The sequence below is a fragment of the Megascapheus bottae genome, chromosome 10, assembly GCF_031878675.1.
Source record: "Megascapheus bottae isolate mThoBot1 chromosome 10, mThoBot2.hap1, whole genome shotgun sequence".
NCBI classification, from domain to species: domain Eukaryota; kingdom Metazoa; phylum Chordata; class Mammalia; order Rodentia; family Geomyidae; genus Megascapheus; species Megascapheus bottae.
In genome coordinates this window covers 17,098,292-17,120,576 of record NC_143518.1, presented here as the reverse complement: position 1 = coordinate 17,120,576, position 22,285 = coordinate 17,098,292, and the positions used below count along the sequence as shown (strand labels likewise).

Sequence of the window (22,285 nt, the reverse complement as noted above, 5' to 3'; positions counted from 1 at the left end):
TTCTGCAGCTTGGGTATAATACACAGTCAGAAGAATCATGTAGATTTGTGGTTTCGTGGCATTGGCTCAGTGAAAATGGAAGATGATGTGGGTGGCACAGTGAGGCTCTGGGATAAGGAAAAGAAGCTACACATGCAGGCTGGGATTGTTGTGGTGAGTTTCAGCTTTGGGTGGATTCCTAAGGCACTACTGAATGAGCTTCCCTGATAATATAAGTTCCAGGGAGCAAGTGCATTTGCTAAGCAACATAAACTGATACTCGTGTATCATTAGTGTGAAAACAATCCTTTTTATATACCATAATTAGCTTCTGTTATTTGAAAGATATTGGTATATTTAATTCGGGGTCAAGAGATACACATACTCATGTTAACTTTCAGTAATCTTAGCAGATCATGCAGTAATAATGCTAATTATTATTTGCCAAATCAGAAAGCAAACCTAGTCTTTGACTCATCTCTCTTATTTGGAAATTCTGTAATTTTTAGAAAATGATTTAAACAGGAGACAAGAAAAATGATAGTTGAAAAATGTTCTTCAATTATCATTGCTAGCCATCATTACTTGATGATTTTCCAGACAGAGTAATATTTCCTAAAGTTCCATCCATGTTAGCTAACATAGTTTCTGTCTTAACTATTTTGACTAATTGCTACTCTTCCCTCAAATTAGTTTCTTTCTCTTCTTTTTTTTGTGGGTCATGGGGCTTGAACTTGGCCTGGTACTGTCCCTGAGCTCATCAGTTCAAGGCTACTGCCCTACCCCTGGGCCTGGGCGTTATCCCTGAGCCCTTCAGCTCAAGGCTACCACCCTGCCCTTGAGCCAACCCCCACTTCTTGTTTTCTAGGGGTTAGCTAGAGATAAGAATCAGAGGTCCTTTTGTGCCTGGGCTCACTCTGAACCTTGATCCTCAGATCTCAGCCTCCTGAGTAGCTAGGATTACAGGCGTGGGCCACTGCATCCAGCACTTCCCTCAAATTCCTAAATTCATACTTTTTGTTAATGAAAGAAAAAGCAACAGCATTAAATACCCACACTAATATAGAAATATTTTGAGTTACTTAAAATGTATATCAGTGAAACAAACATTTGCTCCATCTATCTATCTATTTCTCAACATATATATATATATATATATATATATATATATATATCTGTGTGTGTATGCCAGTCCTGGGATTTGAACTCAGAGCTTGGGCACTGCCCCTGAGCTTGTTTTGCTTTAGCACTCTACCACTTAAATCACAAAACTACTTCCAGCCAGCCTTTTCTGTTTATGTGGTGCTGATGAATCAAACCCAGGGCTTCATGTATGCAAGACAAGCACTCTACCACTAAGCCACATTACCAGCCCTCTGGCTATATCTTTACAAATTTGCACAGGAGCATATAAATTGCAGATTTTTTGAGAAGGTAAATCTTGATGCATAATTATCATTAAGATTCTGTCATTAAAATAGAATCTAGCCCCAATTTTTCATTTTATATCTCTGACGTGTTTCCTTTTTCTTTTTCTTCTTTAATCTGGCTGAATTTCATTATGACAATGCCTTTTGGGTGTGGAAACTTTTTTGGCAAGTTTGGCAGAAAACTGCCAAGATGGATTTCTGTCCAATTCATTGCCTGTGTCATTTGCTGACAAAGTGCCACCTACTGGTGCATCATTGAATTCGCAATCATCTGCAAAGTTTTCTACTTTGTAGTCTAGGGCTAGCCAAGGGGACATTGATAGAAATATTCTGTGCTTTCTCTGATTGGAGTACTCACATGGGAAAGGTGAGTACTTAAGATACAACTGGTATACCTAGTGCACTTGCTTTTAAATTTTATTTTGTTTTAGGCAATTTAAAGTATCTAAATAGACATAAGTGGTTGTATATGTGACTATCATATTGAACTGTGAAACTCTCATTATTTTAGAGAAGGAAGAGAGGCAGAAATTGCTAGGAGTTTAGGAAAGTTACTGGAACTGACATGTAAATAAAACATGATCTTCATTACTTTAATTGTCCCCATTTAGGAATTACTACCTTTTTGGACAGATTATCATGAGATCTTGGTATTTCCACAGATGAGCTATCATTTGGAAATGCTACCCTTTGATTTTGGTTTCCTTTTATGTTTGATGCAAGTTCTTGCTATATAGCTACGGCTTGCCTCAAGCTCACAGTCCTCTTGTCTTAACTTCACAAATTCTGGGATTATAGACATGAGCCAGCATGCAAGCCTTGTAATAATACATTTGATTCCCTATCTCGGGAATTTTAGTGATCTTTCCTAGGAAACCGATTTCTGGATTTGTGGCTGTTGTTTTTGTTTGTTTGGTTAATTGTTTTAGTTCTCATCCTTTGCTCTTTGGAAGAACTACCTGGACATCTGAGTGGAACTCTCAAAGAAAAAGTTGGAAATGTTAAATGCATTAGGTTGTCATCTCTTATAGTTGAAAACTAAGGAAAAGTTAAGTGAGCAAACACATTTGCCTGCTATAAATCATTCTCAGTAAACTTTTTTTATGTCCTTGTATGTTACATGCTTTTTTGGTAAAAGTTAGCATCATAACTTAGTTACCATCCCCCTTTTTGCTTAAAGCTGATGCACTGACACCTGAGTCCAAGTTCCACTTCTGGATTTTTGGTTATTAATTATAAGTAAGAATCTCATGAACTTTTTTACTTGTGCTGGCTTCAGATTTCAACTTTCTGAGTAGCTAGGATTACAGACTTGAGCCTCAGCTCATCCTCAGCTATTGTTTTTTCCATTTTAAGGTGATTTATTAGCTGCGACATTACCAATTATTGGTGTTGGTTTGACTGCAGGTTAGAATTAGATGTGGAAGATATATAATGAGTAGAAAATTTTGTTTCAAGCCAACTGTTTTTTTCTCTCTTTGGTATCAGTAACAATTTCTATTGAGTCCCCTTGCTGTTCTCTTACTAGGACGATTCTTCAAAGGTAAAGAAACAGGAATCTTGGCTGGTCATGAGTATATTAGATGACCAAACACATCTCTATAATTATATGATGCCAGAGGAAAATTGAAGGGCCAGAGATACTTTCTGTGCTCTTTAGTGTTATTTCAGTAGGAGCATTAGATGCATTCATTGTTTTCTAAAGTATCAGGAAAGGGTTGAAATCTGTCATTAATTAGCCCATGTCATTAAGGAGAAAAATCACAACAAAAAAGAAAATATTTCTCAAGATGAATGGCCAGAATTACTTCACTGAGTATAAAATCTATTTTATCATAACCACATGCTCACTATGTCATCATAACTTTTTAAACATCTGTCAGGTGACATTTGTAAGAGCATGAATTTTCTTAACAGTAGAAGAAAAAAGTTGATTTGTTTTTATTAAAATTTTCATGAAAATTTAAGTATCTAGAACCATCATAAATTTTAGAATTAAAGCATGATAAATACTGATCAAAGTAGATGTCTAAGATAAAAAGAATATGAAAGTATGAAATCTGAGGGGATTATGTCACATTTATAAACTCCTTGATAGTACACATACATAAATGTGTCTTGTTTATTTTTTGTTTTCCTTTTCAAATAATGCAATATTATAAAGGGCAAAATTTATATAGTACCTACCTGGAGCTGGGGTTTCAAGTGTGTAACCCTTGGAGGTAGTAGAGTCACTATCCATGCTTAAATATGACAGGTATCTTGAGATCAGCAAGGCTTATATTTTGATAATTTGTCTAATCTTTGTGAAAATATTTGTATTCTTTAAGGAGTTGTCCAGAGAACTTGCCATTCAACAAAGCAATTTATAAATATAATACACCTTGAAAATGTTACTCTTTTTCACATTCTCACCACTCTCTAAACCCACTCCTGCCCTCACTTTTCTTGATTGTAGGATATGTGTGGAATTTTTGTCATTTAGCAAAATAATTTAAGTAAGTGTACAATGAATCTTGATGTGTTTTACCTCTTCAAATTTTACCTTCCTTCAACCTATGCCTTCTCTTATTTTACTTAATTTGTGGTATATACCTGACTATCTTCTTCACTCTTTCCCCTTTGATCCATCTACCCTCTGGCCTCACCCCCTTTCTTGCCAGTACCCATTTTCTGGTACTTATTTTGTTGCATATTACGTCTTTTGAGCCATGCTAATTGTTTTAACTTGAAGAAGAGATTTAGAGTTAGATTCTTGATAGAGGGTCCACATGGAAGAAATTCAGTGCCTTGATTACTAGATACAAATATAATCCTTAATATGTATTTCCATCTAGTGTTCTCTGAAATCTTTGGGAACACAAAGTGTATTAGACACAATAATCAATTAATGTTTGGATGAAAACACACAGAAATTTATCCTAAGTACTCGAAATGTGGCAAATATTGCTAGGTTAATAACATTAGCATTATCCAAGTAATTCATTGGTGCTAATTAAATCACCCTGAAAAGAAAGTCATTGGGTTCCATCTTTGAGAAGTTCCTGCCAGGGATTTAAGATGAACAAATTCGTCCAGCTCACAGGAAATATGCCTTCTAGTACCTTAGCAAATTGCAAGAGAAGCTCTGTCCTCTCTTCCCTAATCTTTATAGGAAGGATGGTGGCTGGCTCTAAGACCATTACTAATAGTGTAGTAAAATGCTCATCTTAAAATTACTTATTTCTTTATTCTCAGTGCCATATATACCTTTTTAATTATTTTAAATTGTTGGCAAAATTATTAAAATGTATTCTGCAATTGTTATAAGTCTCAGTGCCTTGTTGCCCTAGAGTGCCACTCTGTGTGTGTGTGTGTGTGTGTGTGTGTGTGTGTGTGTGTGTGTGTGTGCTCGAGAGCATGTGCACAAGTACTGGGTACCGTCCCTACTCAAGGCTAGTGCTGTTACACTGAGCCATAATTCTACTTTTGACTTTTCAGAAGTTCATTGGAAATAAGAGTCTCATAGACTTTCCTGCCAGGGCTGGCTTCAAATCTCCATCCTCAGATCCCAGTCTCCAGAGTATTAGGATTAGAACCCTGAGCCACTGGCTCCTGGCAAATGCCACATTTTTGCCTTAGCTATTCAAAAGCAAGTTGTAATAGAGGGTGATGGTGCTGACAGTTGATGCTCCTGGTGATGATACGGTGATGTCAATGGAGTTTGTGCAATAAAACTGAACACCTCAAGTAAAGATGATTTTTCCCAAGACATAAAATTGGTCTTGGAATTCTAAATCCAGTATCACTTCTCTTCTTCCCATTATAAATGGGCTTTGCCACTGTACATTGGGCAATAGAGACTTGATTTTCTCAAGGACAAATGATGTCACTTTACTCTTGGCATTATTATAACCATCTTCACTTTCAAATTCTTGCCTTATTCAGGCCACTTTATTACACTGAAGAGTTTTTCCTCCTATGGATTAAAAAAATGAGCCATGGAAACAATCTTAGTAGGTAATATTACATCCTTATTAACCCAGTTAAGTCGGTCTGATTCTATTGACCATTTGTATTCTTCTCTGTTGGTTTGTGTCCTTTCTGGTTTTCTTCTCATCAACAGAAGCAGTCATTTGGAGGCAGGGGTCAATCTCTCACCTTCTGCAGGATGAAGTCATTCCATCTGTGTGCTGAATGCAGACTTATTTCATGACCTGGAGCAGCACCCTATATATAGGCTTTTTTTCGTTTGGTAACCTTTGAGCTCTTGGCAGCCTGCTTTGGGTAACTGGCATATATTTTCACTTTGATATCTGAACTATAGAGCCCACCAGTGGGATTCTTGCTGGGAGAGATGCCAAGCCAATTCTGGCAGACTCTATAGGAAGGCACAGCGTTTAGACAGAAATCCCCAGAGCTGCCTGAATCCTCACAGCAGCCCCTGGCAATGTGAGTTAGATCTACGGAACATTTTATTTGAGAGACGTGGGACTGAATACACGTGAGTGTTTGATAAATTACAAGGAGGAAGCCTGGTGGGGTTTTCTCCCTGTTATTCCCAGAAGATGGCCTGGAAGCCCCCTGTGGCCTATGCACCTCTCAGCACCCAGGTTGACAGAGTACAGATGGAGTTGCAATGTAAACTTACTGGCCACTTCTAGTGAACCCTTAACAGGATGCATTTCTCTAGTCCTTGGGAGGGGGAGAAAAAGAAATAATTTGTGTAATAATGAGGGTATCTACTAAGTCTCTAGTCTGGAAAGACACTTCAAACTTAACTTCAAAGACTAGATCATAAGTTGAAAAATGTAATATAAACAGGAAAACAAAACTGGAAAGGGGTGATTGTAAGCTGTAGCAATTAGGCACTAATTAGGTTTCTTCCCTTGTGTGATTGCCATAGTCAGCATGAAAACTTCTGTGTAAGTTCTCAGGCCGTGTTCTTATTGAAAGGATGTTTGAATTGTGCCAGATAACTTATGGTAATGATATAGCACAACTATATCCAGTGGCAAATGGAACCTCTTCATTTCATTTAGAGTAAAATCTCATTTAAATGGAGAGCAAACAGCAGGTGTTGGCTTCATCAGGGCATCCCTGAAAATGAGCGCAGAGATAGCGCAGAATAATTGTGGGAATAGACAAAAAGCAACAAATGAATTGATGTAATTCTGCTAAAACTCTTGGGATTAGTCTGTTTCAACCAATGGAGGGATGAATTTATTTTCATTTATCTTGTCAAGTGGATATTTATATTAAGATAATTGTTTAGTATTCATTTGATGCCATTTTCTTTGAAGACTGTTCGTGCTTAGTTATATGTACGTAATATATGTAGATGGTAGGCCAATTTATCTCCATAGCTGGGCACAGGAGCTCATGCCTAATCCTAAAACTACTAGGGAGGCAGAGTTTAGAAGGCTCAGAATTGAGAGCCTCCTAGACAAAAAGTTAATGACATACCCTCTCAGCAACAAAACTGGGCATGATAGTCCACATCTTTCATCTCAGTTATGCAAGATGCACAAGTAGAAAGATCAGGGTCACAGACTAGCCCAAGTCATGTACCAGTGACTCATACCTATAATCCTAGCCACCCAGGCAGCTGTGAATTGAGGTTCATATTTCAAAGCCTAGCCCCGGAACATCTGTGAGACTCTTATCTCCAATTAACCATCAAAAAGCCAGATTTGGAGCTATATCTCAAGTGGTAGAGCACAAGCATTGAATGACAAAGCTAACAGGACAGGAAGCAGGCCCTAAATTCAAGCCCCAGGACTAGCACCCACATTCACATACACAAGGAGGCACTGGCTCAGGTACAAAGGATTTGGGTACAACTCAAATGATAAAGCACCTGCCTAGCAAGCACAAGACCCTGAGTTCAAATGCCAATATAATAAAGGAAGACAGCCAGATGCCAGTGGCTCACACCTGTAATCCTAGCTACTCAGGAAGCTGAGATCTGAGAATCATGGTTCAAAGCCAGCGCATACATGAAAATCTATGAGACTCCTCTTCAAATAACCACCAGAAAACTGTAAGTGACACTGTGACTCATGTGGTAGAGAAGTAGCCTTGAGCTGAAGAGCGGAAGGACAGTGCTCAGACCCAGAGTTCAAGCCCCACAACCGACAAAAAAAAGGAAGACAACCAAGAAACAAAAATGTTTGCCCAACATCTCACTCTAAAATTTTGTGAATTTCTTTTTTGACAAGAAATTCCTGACTTAAATATTTCATTTTCCAAAGTTGTTTTTTCCATCTGTAGAAGTTAAGTGCAATAAAAAACAGCAAAGGGTTTGAATAGTTTGTCCCATGTGCAAGAGGAGATGATCAGTATAGTAGGGTCTTGAGAGTGACTGGCAATTACTATAATTCAAAGCCAAGGTTCAGTCTTACAGTCACTTCTGTTCCATCAAGTCTTAAGTATCCTCTGTATCCAGGGCATTGCCAGCAGTGGAAGAGATGTTAAGTTCTACAGACAATAAGTGGGTTATGGAATGACATGATGGGCATGTTCTCTGAGCGCAACAGAAGTATAATTTAATAGAGCCAAAGAGAAAAATCAGTAAAGCCAACAGCATTATTGGAGCACGTTGCAGCTCCAAACCATACTCATTGTCTAAAACCAGCCAGAGGTCTCTTTTGGACACTGTGCCTAGAAATAGACTTATCTAGAAGATTCAGATCAGAAGATAGAAACTGCTAGTCAGTTGGTGGATGGAGAATTGCATGAGGCCTTGGGTAGCAGGTAGAGACACAGTCCAAAAAAAAATACAGCTTCATCCCCAGGCCCACTTGAATTTCAATGCATGTTTCCATGTCTTACTCCTTGTTTCTTTTCTGTACAGATAGGGCCAGATGCTAATAAGACCTGCAATGCACGGGAACTGGGAACCTACAAATCCTCTGGTAGAAGACTCTTCTAATGTAAACATAAATGATCTTTTCACTATATAAGTCTCCTTTCACTTTCAGAACCACCCAAGGTCATGGTGATGCCCAAGAATCAGTCTTTCACGGGAGGATCTGAGGTATCCATCATGTGCTCTGCCACAGGCTATCCCAAACCAAAAATTGCCTGGACCATGAACGATCTGTTTCTAGTGGGTTCACACAGGTACTGGGTTTGTATCATGTTCTTTTTTTTATTAAATGGAAAGGAGATGCATGACATTTCGAGGCCACACAAATATAACTGAATCCCTAGCACTAAAGTTTGTTGAAAATCCTTAATTTTGTAGTTTCTAACATCATTGGTGACTTCATAGAGTTTAAATAGGCTGAAAACAAACAATATTTGAATCACAAATATATTATCACCACGGAGCTTGTGTTTTTAATTGAGTAAAATAGAAAAATGAACTTCTTTCAAGGAAAAGTTATTTCTAGAAAAACTGTTGCAAGCATTCTCCTGGCCTTAATGAGATAGAGAGGGGCAAGGGGAGGATTCAAAAGTAGGTCTAGGGACCGAGAGTGGCCCAGTGGTAGAGTGCTTGCCTAGCATGCACAAAGACTTGGGTTCGATTCCTCAGTACCACATACACAGAAAAAAAAAAGCTGGAAGTAGTGCTAGGGCTCAAGTGGTAGAGCTCTAGCCTTGAGGAATGCCCAGGGACAGTGCTTAGGCCCCGAGTTCAAGCTCCAGGACCGGCAAAAAAAAAGTAGATCTAATTACAGTGTGATGATATCCTTAGTGAATCATTTCACATTGCATTCTACATTAAAATGCATTTATTCTACTGAGTACCTTTTGGGGAGGAGGTACCTTTTAAAGATGGAATATTTTCATAAGCAGAGAGTAATAAACATGTAAAGCATAAGCAACCAAGTTTCCAGCCATCAGGCTTCCATTATCCTGGGTTTGGCAGAGTGGAACGTTTAGGTATGATCCAGCAAGCAGAGCCAAATTCTATTCCCAAACTCATCACAGACTCGTGGTGTGACTCCAGGCACTGCATCTTTTACCATTTTATTTTGAGGACAAGTAGCATAGCAGTTTACCACAAGGAATAAGATTGCCCACATGCAGATTCCAATATTTCCATTGGTGACTCTGATTTTGCATGTTATATAAGCTTCTTGCTAATCTGTACAATGTCCATACTAATATTATCTGACTCAGTCAAGTGTTAAGAAGATCAAAATGTTAATACATGGAAAGCTTCTTGAGTATCCCCTGGCATGGAGCCAGGTCTGGATATGGGTATCAATAATAATAATAATAATAGTTATTACATCTCTGCTTATAAAATATAGTGCTACTCACTTCTCCAATCAATTCTAAAATTATAACTCTAATAAAAGTTTTGAAAAGTATTGGAAAGAAAGGTGCTATTGTATCTTTAAAGCATTTTTATTGTAAATTGTTCAAAAGGGTTTATTGTAATATATGCATTAATATAATGTGCTTTGATTGCATTTACTGTTCTACATTACTCTCATAATCTTCCTTATTCTTTTTTTCAATCAATTTTAGTAGGCTGCATCTTTTGTCATATGTGTATGTATGCATGCATGTGTGTGGGATGTGTGTGCATAATGGATCATATTTAGCCCTTTTCACCTGCCCTGTTCCTCTTCCTCCTCCCACTGATTCCTTCCCGTAAAAATCTCCATCTTGATAACTACTACGACTACAAGTAGTACTACTGTTTAGGTCTAGATTAAGAATACGAATAAAAACTGGTGAAAATTGTCTTTCCAAGCTTGGCTTTTCTCACCTAACTTTTCTCACTTAACTTCAGTTCCATTTATTTTTCCTGTAAATGTTATAATTTCATTCTTTGTTTTTGCTGGATAATACTGCATTGTATATATGTACCCCATTTCCTTAGCATTTGATGCTACCATTGTAGTGTTTTTAGCATTGTTTCCTTCTTGGTTTGCACACAGGTACAGAATGACATCAGAAGGTACTTTATTTATCAAAAATGCAGTTCCCAAGGATGCAGGACTCTATGGCTGCCTAGCGAGTAATTCAGCTGGAACAGACAGACAAACTTCGACCCTCAGATACATTGGCAAGTATATGCCCTTTCATAGCAAACTGAAATAGGATGAATTTCTATAGTGCAATTTAATATATCTTTCTGAAAGTTAACATTAGTAATACAATCTACCTAATAATGTTATAACTTCTTTCTTTTGCTTTGTTGCCATCTCTTTTTTTTTAAAGAAAATCATTCATTATTCTTGTTACACATTGCAACTAAGTTAGTTTAAAAGTTTAGGGACTGGAGAGCTTCATTAGTCAACAAAATTTAAGAGCTTCCACATTTTTTTTGCCAGTCCTGGGGCATGAACTCAGCGTCTGAGCACTGTCCTTGAGCTTTCTCAAGGCTAGAGCTCTACCACTTGAGCCACAGCACCACTTCCAGTTTTTTTTTCTATATATGTGGTACAGAGGAATCGAACCTGGGTCTTCATGCATGCTAGGCAAGCACTCTAACACTAGGCCAAACTCCTAGCCCTGAGCTTCCAGATTTTGAAGAAGTCCAGCTTTCCCACAGAGTATTTTCTCCTGTGTTTTTCTCTTCATGTTCCACAGCATCTGCCTTAACTTCCATTTCATGTTTTCTGCTTCTATTCAAAACTATGGCCTGGTGCTGGTGGTTTATGCCTGTTATCCTAAGTACTCAGGAGGCTGAGATCTAAGAATCCTAGTTAGAAGACAGCCCTGGCAAAGGTCTTTAAGAGTCTTATTGCTAATTAACCAATAAAAAGTCAGAAGAGATGTGGCTTGGGTGAGTGCCCAACTTGAAGTTATACTTGGTGATATCATTTCATAGCGTGTTTCTACTTAATTTGACCTTTATTTATCTTATAAAGAATGGAAACATCATAATCTTAGTGCCAGTTTGTAAATGATAAAGAATACAGAGAAATTGTAATCATAAAGAATCTGACATTGATTATAATTAAGAAAAGCTGAAGGTGCCCAGGGAAGGAGTGTACAGAGCAGCAGTGGGGGTATTGTAGTAGGCAGGTGTGGGCAAGGGTGACAGCAGAGTATCAGGAGCAGTCACCCAAGGGCCTGGAAAAGAGTGAGCTCAAGAAACGCACTTGAGTGCCAGGAGCTGGTTGGTGGCTCAGGCCTGTAATCTTTGCCACTCAGGAGGCTGAGATCTGCACTTTAAAGCAAGCCAGGTGGAAAAAATCCATGAGACTCTTACCTCCAGTTTACCACGTAGACCTGTAGCTTAAGTGGCTGTGAGTAAAAGGGCTAATGAACAATACTCGGGACCTATGTTCAAGCTCTAGTACCAGCACATGAAAAGAAAAGAGGAGTGGGGGAGGGGAAAGTTGGGGAATGGAGGAGAAAAGAGGAAAGAAAGACAAGGAGAGAAGAAGGAAAGAAGAAAGAAAGAAAGAAAGAAAAGAAAGAAAGAAAGAAAGGAAAGAAAGAGAGACAGGATGGAAGGAAGCAGGAAGGAGGCACAGGAAAATAGAAGGGGAGGAGAGGAGGATTGAAGAGAGGGGAGAAAGGGAGAGAGAGAGGGGGGAGGGAGGGAGAGAGAGAGAGAGAGAGGGAGGAAATTGCACTTGGGCATTTTTTAATAAAAGAAAAGGGGCTGAGGTTTATTGGAGAGAATCGAATTCAAAATATCCACAGATCCCAAGTGGAAAGGTAAGAAACAAATGGGAACGTGGAATATGTGATTGAATACAAATTGTGTATTTCAGAAACAAATTTTGGTTCATTCACAAAGAAGACAGAATATTTGTCATATTTATTCACTCCGTAAACTATCTGGAGCATGTGTGAAAAAAAAAATGCCCTCCTGGAGGCAGTATAGAAACAAGTCCTTATTTTTCAAGAGGCTCTCTGCTGTGAGGGAATATGTAAAGAAATACAACAAAGTGGACAGTGTGAGGTTAGCAGAAGAGAAGATTAATTCTGAGTGAGGAATCAGCAGAGATTTCCAAAGGAGACAGGGTTTAAGTGAGCTTTGAAAAAATGGGTGGAATTTGAAGAGTTGTGACAAAGGCTTGGAGATAGGAGTGTTTCATGTGCTGTACTCTGCAAAGCCACTTTATCTTTACATCTTGTGTTAGAAAAAGATAGGAAATATAATGGAAGGTATAGTGAAAAGAAAACCAGGTTTGATTTTTTTTTTAAACCAAACGATGATGTGAAAGCAGAGGAGAGCACTGATAATGTAGGGCAAAGACACGATCTTTCAGGTGTTGGATCCTAGCTTTATTTAAAATGACATTAATGAAAATTAGGTAAAGTGAAGGAAAATTTGCTCTTGTCAGGAGTGGAACAAACAAGGCTAATGGAAAATTGCACTAGAGGGATCCCAAAGAAACATATTATGTGTTGTTTTAGAAAACATCTCTATTACTCATCACCTGGTTCATGTAACCCCTCTGTATATCAACTCTATAATAACAATAAAATATTTCAAAAATGAAAACATCTAGAGTTAGCATTATAGGAAAAATAATAAATTTGACTCTACTTCTTGTAGCAGGAAGTATTAGGCTTGGGCTCCAGCTCCTCTCCATATGTAGTCATGAATATATCCTTAAAACCAATAGAAATGTTATTGTTAAATCCATCAACATTGGTATTATCATCAAATCTTAAGTTAGTCAACTTATGTTTCTTAGCTTTTTTTTGCTCAGGCTGGCACTTTGGCTCTCTACCATTTGACTCTTAGCTCCACTCTCAGCTTTGTTCTGGTTAATTGGAGACAGACTTTTCTGCCTGATCTGGCTTCAAACTTCTATCCTTAGATCTCAGTGTCTTGAGTGGCTAGGATTGTGGGCATGAGGCACATGTGTCCAGAGACCCCTGTGTGTTCCTTTAGTATCATTATGGTATATACTCAATTTTCTAAGTGTTTTTCATTTCTCTTATATTTGTTACAGTAATTTTTTTATTTTTTCTACATTTTTGGATTTTGTTTTACATATACTTATTTTGTGCTTGAGCCATTATTTTTGTCTAGTATCTTTTCTTGATCTAAATTACTTTACATCGCCTGCAACTCTAAGCACAAGCATTGTAAGACTTCATTTTTGTTTATAAACATTGAAAAAAAGCCATCCAGACATAAATACACCGGTAATTTTTTTTCTTTTACCGATTCATTTAGAAGACGTCAGATTCACATTGTCTTGTACTTGGTGATGACTTTTTGTGTACTTGTGTTTCTTTCAGAGGCTCCAAAACTGATGGTAGTCCAGACTGAACTCTTGGTTGCTCTTGGGGATACAACAGTTATGGAATGCAAAACTTCTGGGGTCCCTCCACCACAAGTGAAGTGGTTCAAAGGTATATTCACATTCACACTCATATTGGGTTCACTTTGTTTTGTTTTCCTTTTCTAAACAATTTTGAAAGAAGATTCGTTAAGAATGTGTTTGTTGTGTGACTTAGCAGCCCCGTAAAAATGTGTTTATGATCTGAATGGAGACAATAGTTCAAAATTTTGAACTCTAAATTTCAGGATTTGACATCTGGTATGGATTACAGGACCGTGAAAATCAAAGCAGGAAAAGTTTGCGTCCGCTAATCCAGCTGTACAGTCTCCTTGTTAGTTTAGGATTGTTTCCTGTAGAAAGTCTTCCAAGAATATTCCCTTAACATTTTAAATAGCTTCACAGAGTTTTGTTCACTTTTCTGAGATTAAGGGGAGTTTTCTAGATCTTCAAGGATGATTCTTATATATTCAAGACATACATTGTAAAACTTACAGGAAAAGGAGAAAAGAGTGTGGTAGTCAGGTTCTTCAGACATGAGAGATGCTTCTGTGAAGTATAGAAATCATTTATATAGTACAAAGAATCCACCTTGTAGTCTATAATAAAATAACACTAACATGCTACTTGACTTTTGTGAGTAAAAGTTGATCTTGGTCCAAGCTTAGATGTTGACAATAGATATCTGGGTTAAAATCCTGCTTCTGTTTCTGTCTCCATATTTCCAATTTATAAGAAGAAGAAAAAGAAAGAAAGAAAAGAAAATCTGTGGTTGCAAACTTTCTAACAGGGAGGTTGCTAGGATTATTGAGATGCTGTTTGCAAAATACTTTTTAATCTTCAGATGAAAAATGCTAAGTAGTACAAAGCCATATTGTTATGATTCTGTTTAGTAAATCATAGACATTCCCATAGCAACAGATGGATGTCATAATCACCTCGAGTTCAAACTCTTGGGGAACATGAGGTGAAAAGGAAAGACTTTATGCAGAAAACAAATATTTTTAAATCATATAAATCAAAAGCAGGGAGGGAAGCTAGGACATAAGTCTATTTCCATGGTTTTATAAGTCTAGAGATGTTTAGTCTTCATTTTGTTTCTGATAAGGAAACATTTCCAGATTTTCTCCTTAATCAAGTTTGTTACATCAGTATAAGCGTTAAATATTTAATCTTTGTTTAAAAAGACTCCAAAGTACTTAAGTATTTAAAGTAGTTACAATTTTGAATTGGCAGTACAGCAAATATGGTTTTTAAAGTCGAATATCAATTTTACATGAAACCAGAAAATAGTTTTATGTATACCATTTTAAAAATGTGGTTCTATAGTTATGATGGTAATAAACAATGAATAATATTGCAGTGTGAGTTTTTTGTTGGCTGAAACACATAGTTTTTAATTCTTTTGAAATGGGTCTATTCTGCTGAAAAATGTAATCTTTGTGCCTCATCTTGGTCCCACAAAAGCTAGGAAACGGAATGAAGAGACAGTAAGCCATGCAGCTATCAGGTGGGAGGTACTGGAATTCATCTATTAGTTTCTTCTCTCAGTCATAGACACTGCTGTTCAGTGGGTCAGTGAAGAAGGAAATAGCTTATTTCCTATTTCCTGTCAAAGTTATAAATCAACAGAGAGATAGAATGTAGACAAAGACATTATTGGAAAACATTCTCATCATTCAATATGCATTGCTGTTCAAAACCCCCAAATCAGAACAATTCATAACCAAGCTATTTGTTGCATAACTGGTGTCAGGACCACCAAGAGAGAGAGAGAGAAGAATAAAAAAACAAGGATATTTGCAGATGGGCTCCAAAATGAAGGGGCTGAATTCTATCTTTTGGGGGGGGGGGCGGATGGGGTAAAACACAGAGGGAGGTAGGAAGGTCAGAAATATCCCATCTTTATAGAAACCATAGGGATGAAGAATAGCTTTGGGCTTGACCTTAAGTATATTTGATTTTGGTACCTTGCTTCAGGAAGTTCTGGTTGAATGGATTTGTATTTAACAGAAAAATGAAACCAACAATATTCGATTCAGAGTATCAAAGAGAAGACATTCCTAAGTAGATGCTCTACAGTTTTACATCTTCGTTTTAGAAATTTGAGGGGAAATACTAAATTTGATTTGTTTGTTTAGGCTGGTGGCCCATTAAATATAGTTTGATACTACTTCCAATTCTCCCAAGGGCATCCCATGCTCAACTTCATTTTCACCATGACATTAGGAGGATATTTATTTTTTGCACTCTCGTTGTATTGCAAGTGGGTGGGATAGTTAGTGTATGTTGACCAATACAGAGACAGCAGAAGCAGGTATCGTTCTCAGCAGTCTTCTATTAAGCTAGACCTTACCAGTGATGAAAATTTGTGGAGACGGGGAATCAGTGACACTCTTCTACTAAGTTTTATTCTTATTTGGAGGAACTATTTTTTTCATAAAATATAATGTATGAAAATACATTGGGTTCTACTTCTTTAGACTGATTTCTAAAATGCTGAATACAATTAAATATAATCCACATGAACAAAAATTCACTCATGTCCCAGGTAACTTTTAACAATGCATTTAAGAGGATGTGAAACAAACATTTTTGCTAACTATGTAATCATCATCTACCTTTAGAAAGGATAGAATCCTAGAATAATTCTTGGTGCTTAGTTACACACAAGTCAGATTTGAGTTTAAACTACAACAGAAAGGCTTAGAGTAGATCAGAAAAGTTTATTCATTCACTATGTACAATGCCCTTCTCACACACAATTAAAACAAGTAGTTCCATTTGTCTTGTCCATTTGAAAGGCTCTGTTTTTCTCTGTCTTCTCTATAATCAGCTCATTTCCCTCTAAAAATAAAGAAGAGACTATCAAAATGTTGTTAGTTTGCAAATTTGGAGGAACTGGTGTTTGCCAGTTTATACTTTATTTCATGCCTACTATTCTTTAAACAGATGTATTCTGAAAAAAAATGTCTAGAAAAAGGTCTTCATGTCATCCTTTGACAAATGTGATTTGCTGGAACATACAAAAAATGAAAGAAAAAATAAATTCCAACAAACTAAATGGTTTTTAGTCCAAACACTTGAATGCAAGATGAAGAGCGAGGTCAAGCTGCATCCTCCGTTAGTGGGAGGGAAGTTCGTGTCAACATCATCTGCTTTTATTTATGAACTTTTCTCAGTGGCTCACAGACCCAGCTTTGGAGGTTTCTCTCATTCTCCAGAAGTACCTAGTAGCAAGCTTAAAAAAAACAACAGCAATGATGGGGGGTTTAAAATACTGCATTGCTGGAAAAATTCTTTGTTTTTGGCACTGATTGTTGCTAATCAGTTGCTAATGCAAGTTTTTATTTTAAACTTAAGACTGGCTTTGACCTCTTCTCTCCAGAAAACGACATAAACAAAGCATTGCCCGTTTGTTACCCTGAGTTGTTCGTGGGTGCTGTTTTAATGTTCCAGAGAACCACTTGCTTGTAGGTTCTTTGTTTATTGGAAGCCAAAGAAGTTGTTCCTAAGGCCCTCACATGCAGGGCTCATGACTGCTCTGTGACAGCAAAAGTATCTTTTCTCTCCTGACATGAAGAAAATGCTGTAAAACCCGAAACATAAAGGCTTTCAAACCTCCTGGAAGAGTTCGGGATATTCACCTGTTTTATAGAACAAATGTGATATCGATGCTAAGCTGGCACTGAGTATCTAATCCTGTGGTCATTATGGTTAGCTTCAGCATTTGTGGAGGAGAACCTGTGGTAGAAGGAACCATAAACTTCACTGAGGCTTGGTCTTCCTTCAAAAGAGGTTTTTGTGGCACAGCAGAGACACATAGCCTTTACAGGTGACCCAGATGGAGACAGTTTTTATTTATTTATTTTTGGTTCATTCCGTTCTCATGTTAAGGCCAAATGCAACATGTGGTTCCATTTCCCAGACATGTATTTCCCACCTGCTTCCTCCTAAACTCCCCATTCATCCAACATCAACCGTTGCAATGAATAACACAGATTTTAGATCAAGTAGCCTGGGAGCTGATGTAACCATACCCTCTCTGGCCATTGTTACAAGTTTATCATCCATTCCTTCTCTTCTTCTCACAAGCTTTTTCATACCAGCTTCTCCAGCCAGCTGTGTCCCATCCTCCCTAGCCATGTTTAGAATTCTCTCAATCTGCTTAAATTCCTCACAACATAAAAGTCCACATGAGTGGATGGGAGGTTGGCCTAGTAGTAGAGTCCTTGCCTACCATGCAGGATACTTAGGTTCCATTCCTCTGTACCACATACATAGAAAAAGCTGGAAGTGGTGTTGTGGCTCAAGTGGTAGAGCCCTTGCCTTGAGGAAAAACCTAAGGACAATGCTCAGCCCTGAGTTCATGCCCCAAGACTGGCAAAAAAGGTCCCCTAGAAAGATTTTAGCAAATCTCTACCTTACTCATTAGCCAAATTAGTGTCTCTTGGATATGGTAGACACCTAGTTTTGACCTTCACCTTTCTATTCCCTTTTGTTCACATGGCCATACTCCAGCTGCCAGCCATGTCCTTCAAAGAGCTCATTTTTATCGAGGGCCCTATGCAGATAGAAAGAGGAAATAATTGAATACAGATCATTACAGGACCCAGTTTAGACTATAGAAAGTGTCTGTTGTACAGGCCACTTGATCTTAGAGACCTTATTCAGCACCCTTATTCAGAAGTCTTGAAATCAGATCACTTAGCTGAGTCAACTATGTAAGTACTTCAGCATGTGATAGTCTCCACTTTTTTTTTTTTGACAGGAGATCTTGAGTTGAGGCCTTCCACATTCCTCATGATTGACCCTCTCCTGGGACTTTTGAAGATTCAAGAAACACAGGATCTGGATGCCGGCGATTATACATGTGTAGCCATTAATGATGCTGGAAGGGTAACTGGCAAGATAACACTGGATGTTGGCTGTAAGCCTCCTGCTCTGACAGGCCCAGTTTGTTTTGAGACTGATTTGATGTTTTTCCATGTTGAATCACTTTGAAACAATTTCATAGGAATATTTGTCAGAATGACAAAACTACAGCGAGTGTTTTAGATTATTTATACAATAATGGTAGTTAGCATTTACTAGGTGATTTCTGCAAACTTTGATGGTGCCAGAAACTTTTTATGGGTTATTTCATTCAACCCACTAAAGAACCTAGCAAGATGCCATAATTACGTTTATTATCTAGTCAAGGAAACAAGTTTTTAAATACTGAGTACCTAATACAGGTTCAAAACAAGGGAGGGAAATTTGAAATTCAGTTTCTGACCTCAGAGACTATGGCTTTACCTATATAACCCCATATTGCCATTTTCCTATCACTTGTCATCTTCCCTACCATCATATTTCTAAGCAATAACATCTGGAGGCCAGAAATTACTCCCTGGCCCTAGACCAGAATTTGGAGATGTGGATGACAGGAAAGGTAATAGACTGTGCTTTCGTTTTATTTTATTTTTTGATTCATTAGCAAGTATTCCCCAGCTATAAAGTACTGACTACAGATAAATGTCAGTTGCCATACGAAGATACAATGTGTGCATGACAACTCTATTAGAGTTACTAAGGAAATTTAATTCCTTCCCCTCTTTTTTTCACTACTCAGAAAGGATAGGAGGGGAGGGATGGAAGGAGAGGGAGGAAGTGAAAGAAAAGGAAAGAAAGAACAAAAGAAAGAAAGGAATACAAAGAGAGAAAAAGAGAAAGGAAAGAAAGAAAAAGAAGGAAGAAAGGAGAAGAAAGGAAAGGAAAGAAGAATCTGCATGTAATATGGTAACACATGAAATAAAACAGATCTTGTTTTGCAATGTAAAGAACCTGGCAGCTTAATTTTAGCAAATAACTGAAAACTTACATTTCTTAAAATTTAAAAAATATAGCATTTTATTAAGTTATTTTCATATTGTGTGTGTTATAATGATTTTCCTGCCCCAAATTGTTTATTTTCCCTAATGCAAGTTAAGAAAATGCATCTTTTACAAGGCATTTTGGTTCTATTACCTTAACTCTAACTGGAAATTATGGCCCTCTATCCTCAAATGTTTGTTTTGTGATAGTTTGTTTTTTCTCCTGCAATCTTTGAGGATCTGAATCCTCTTACCCTGGGCTGGTCGATGAACACTGCTCATTCTTGGTGATTTTGCTCTTGTGATTGAACCATAAAATCTGGAAATTACCACAAAATCTACTCTACAGTTTATCTAGGCAATACAAGATAATTTTGCACAACTAAACTTGCTGATTACTAATGAAAATTACCATGGAAGTAAGATTGGTATCTCTAGGTAGATGGCATCTCTAAATCTACAAGCAGGAGGTAACATACCTGAACAGTTTTAGACAGGGAAGCCTTAGCTAAGGGGAAGCTCTAGAAACAGAATTCTTGCTTTCAAGAAAAACACTGATGGCAACATTTCAGTTTTCAGCATTTATTCATTCTTCTCCCTCCTTCCTGCTCAGATATCTCATTTCCACCAAACATGCTTCTAGAACTTTCTAGCTGTAGAACAGAGAAATTGCCTCAATAATTGTTCTTATATCCTCCCTCAAAGTAGAAAGTTTGAAAATCTTACACATGCTACTTTGCTTACTATCTTCTTGATAATTGTTTTAACTTTTGGAATTTTTAAGTTCTCTCTTATTTAGAGATCCATCAAAGGAGTGTGGATATCTGTGCTAGGTACCTAGTGTTGCGATCCTAACAAATGTTCTGTGTTTGTGCTTCATATTAAATGCTGTACTAAATTTTGATTTCTTCCTAAATCACATTCAAATCCAGTCAAAGTAGTATAATCCAAACAAACTTTCCTTTCAGGATTAATTCTGATAGAACCATTTATTTTTAAAATCTCTATATTGCATTTACTTTTGCTACTAGTTTGAGTAGTTAAAACAGAAATCATATAGCACAAAAGCCACAGCAAAGCTTACCCAAAAGTGCTGTACAGTGAACACTTTTCTTCCTTCCTTCCTTCATTTCTTTCTTGATAGAACCATTTATATGAACTTCATTATTTGCATATTTGAACTTCATTATTTGCATTATTTGATTGTGACTTAAAAAATCACCAATTAACTTAGTAGCTAGGTACTCACCATTCATGCTGCTGTTATACCTTAACTATTCTTGATTAACCATTGCGTTCTTCTTAGATGGCTCACAGAAGTTGTGAGACCATGCTTGTCCACATCAAGGTATGGTTAGATACTCCAGTAGATACAGGATGTACAGTTTTACATTATTATAGTTTTTAGTGAAGGTTTAAAAACAAGTACACTGTGAACGAAAGCTCTCTTCAGAATTTATCCAGTGCTTAAGAGAATAGAATAGGTTGTCTGATTTGTCTATAAAATGAGGAAATAAATTTGCCTCATAAGTAGATTGTAATGATAAAATATTACCACCTGTATACATTCAGCATATCAGTTACTGCTAATAGATTGATGTAGCATATATCCAGTAGGTGAATATCAACTTAAACAATGAGATGATTGTTTTGATTCTCTGAATCATATAAAATAATATCAAAATAATTTGAAATTGAGTGTTGGGCTTTAAATAAGCAATTCATGGTTTTAATTTCTTTTTATAAAAGTCTTGAAACAAGTTAAGAATTGAAGTTAGTAGTGCAGAAAATTTGTCATCTCAGTTCCACAACTGTAGGGCTTAAATTTAAGTAGCTTGTGACTTAAAAAGAAAAATATGCTTTTATCCATATCACATAGCTATTTAAGCTTGTGGCCTGTTTTTGTGGGCATGTTAGCTCACAGAAACTATGTTAGGTGAAACAATAGCAAAAGGGCAGTTGTATAATTTGTGACTTCCAGCTTCTTGTAGAGACTGGCTTTTATCCGGTTTCTTAGTATCATGGCTTTGAAGAAATGGATGTTTTGGAACAACAGAAAGACAGTTACCCCAGTACCTTTTATCCTTTGTATAAAAATGGCAGTGAGTTTTGAAGTCAGTTAAAAGGAGAGAGGATTAGCCTGCCATCATTTTTTCTTGTAGCATTCCATGCCACACAGAGTTAGAGTCTTAGACTATGATTTGTGTTTTGTGGTTTAGTAGACCCAAATATTGTGTCTACTCATTTTAAGAAAACATCTGACTGATATCATCTGAGAGTTGCCAAGGAGAGAATATGTATTGATTTTTCTCTACTGGGAACTATTAATTTTAAGGAATCGTTTTAGAGCAAGATGACCAATCACAATGTTATTATTATTGTTGTTATTGTTACTACTACTACTCTTATTTATGGTACTAGGTTTAACTCAGTTCCTTATACTTACTAGGCTGGTGTTCTCACCCGTACTCTAGTCCTGCTTTTTACTAGGTATTTTGAGATAGGGTTACCCAATCTGGGCTGGTATCGAGCAGTAATTCCTTTCCTTTCAGTTTCACAAGTAGCTAGAATTGTACTATGAGCCACAAGCACCAATAATTGTAATATTTTCAGGTATCTCTTAGTAACAATAGAACTGTTCCATGGACTTAGCCCTAGGCAGGCCTCAGGATTGGGTCACATCAAAGTTTAGGGGACATAGAAGATCAACCATTATTCTAGTAGACACTTGGCAGAAGCCAAAATTGAAATTAGCAACAGAAAAATAAAAACTCCAACAATAGAGATAGAAATTAACAATACAAGTTGAGATTAGAAAATGAGC

At 37.2% G+C, this 22,285-nt stretch overlaps 1 protein-coding gene across 2 annotated transcripts in view; it reads left to right on the top strand.

Annotated features, from left to right (window-relative positions):
- The window catches only part of Hmcn1 (hemicentin 1), a 389,576-nt gene that overhangs the window by 182,735 nt on the left and 184,556 nt on the right, over positions 1-22,285 (top strand). For both annotated transcript variants that reach the window (XM_090340222.1, XM_090340223.1), the window contains exons 12-15: positions 8,372-8,513; positions 10,289-10,416; positions 13,566-13,679; positions 18,378-18,536. In XM_090340222.1, coding sequence (XP_090196348.1) covers positions 8,372-8,513; positions 10,289-10,416; positions 13,566-13,679; positions 18,378-18,536 — 543 coding nt within the window. The remainder of the gene's footprint in view (positions 1-8,371; positions 8,514-10,288; positions 10,417-13,565; positions 13,680-18,377; positions 18,537-22,285) is intronic.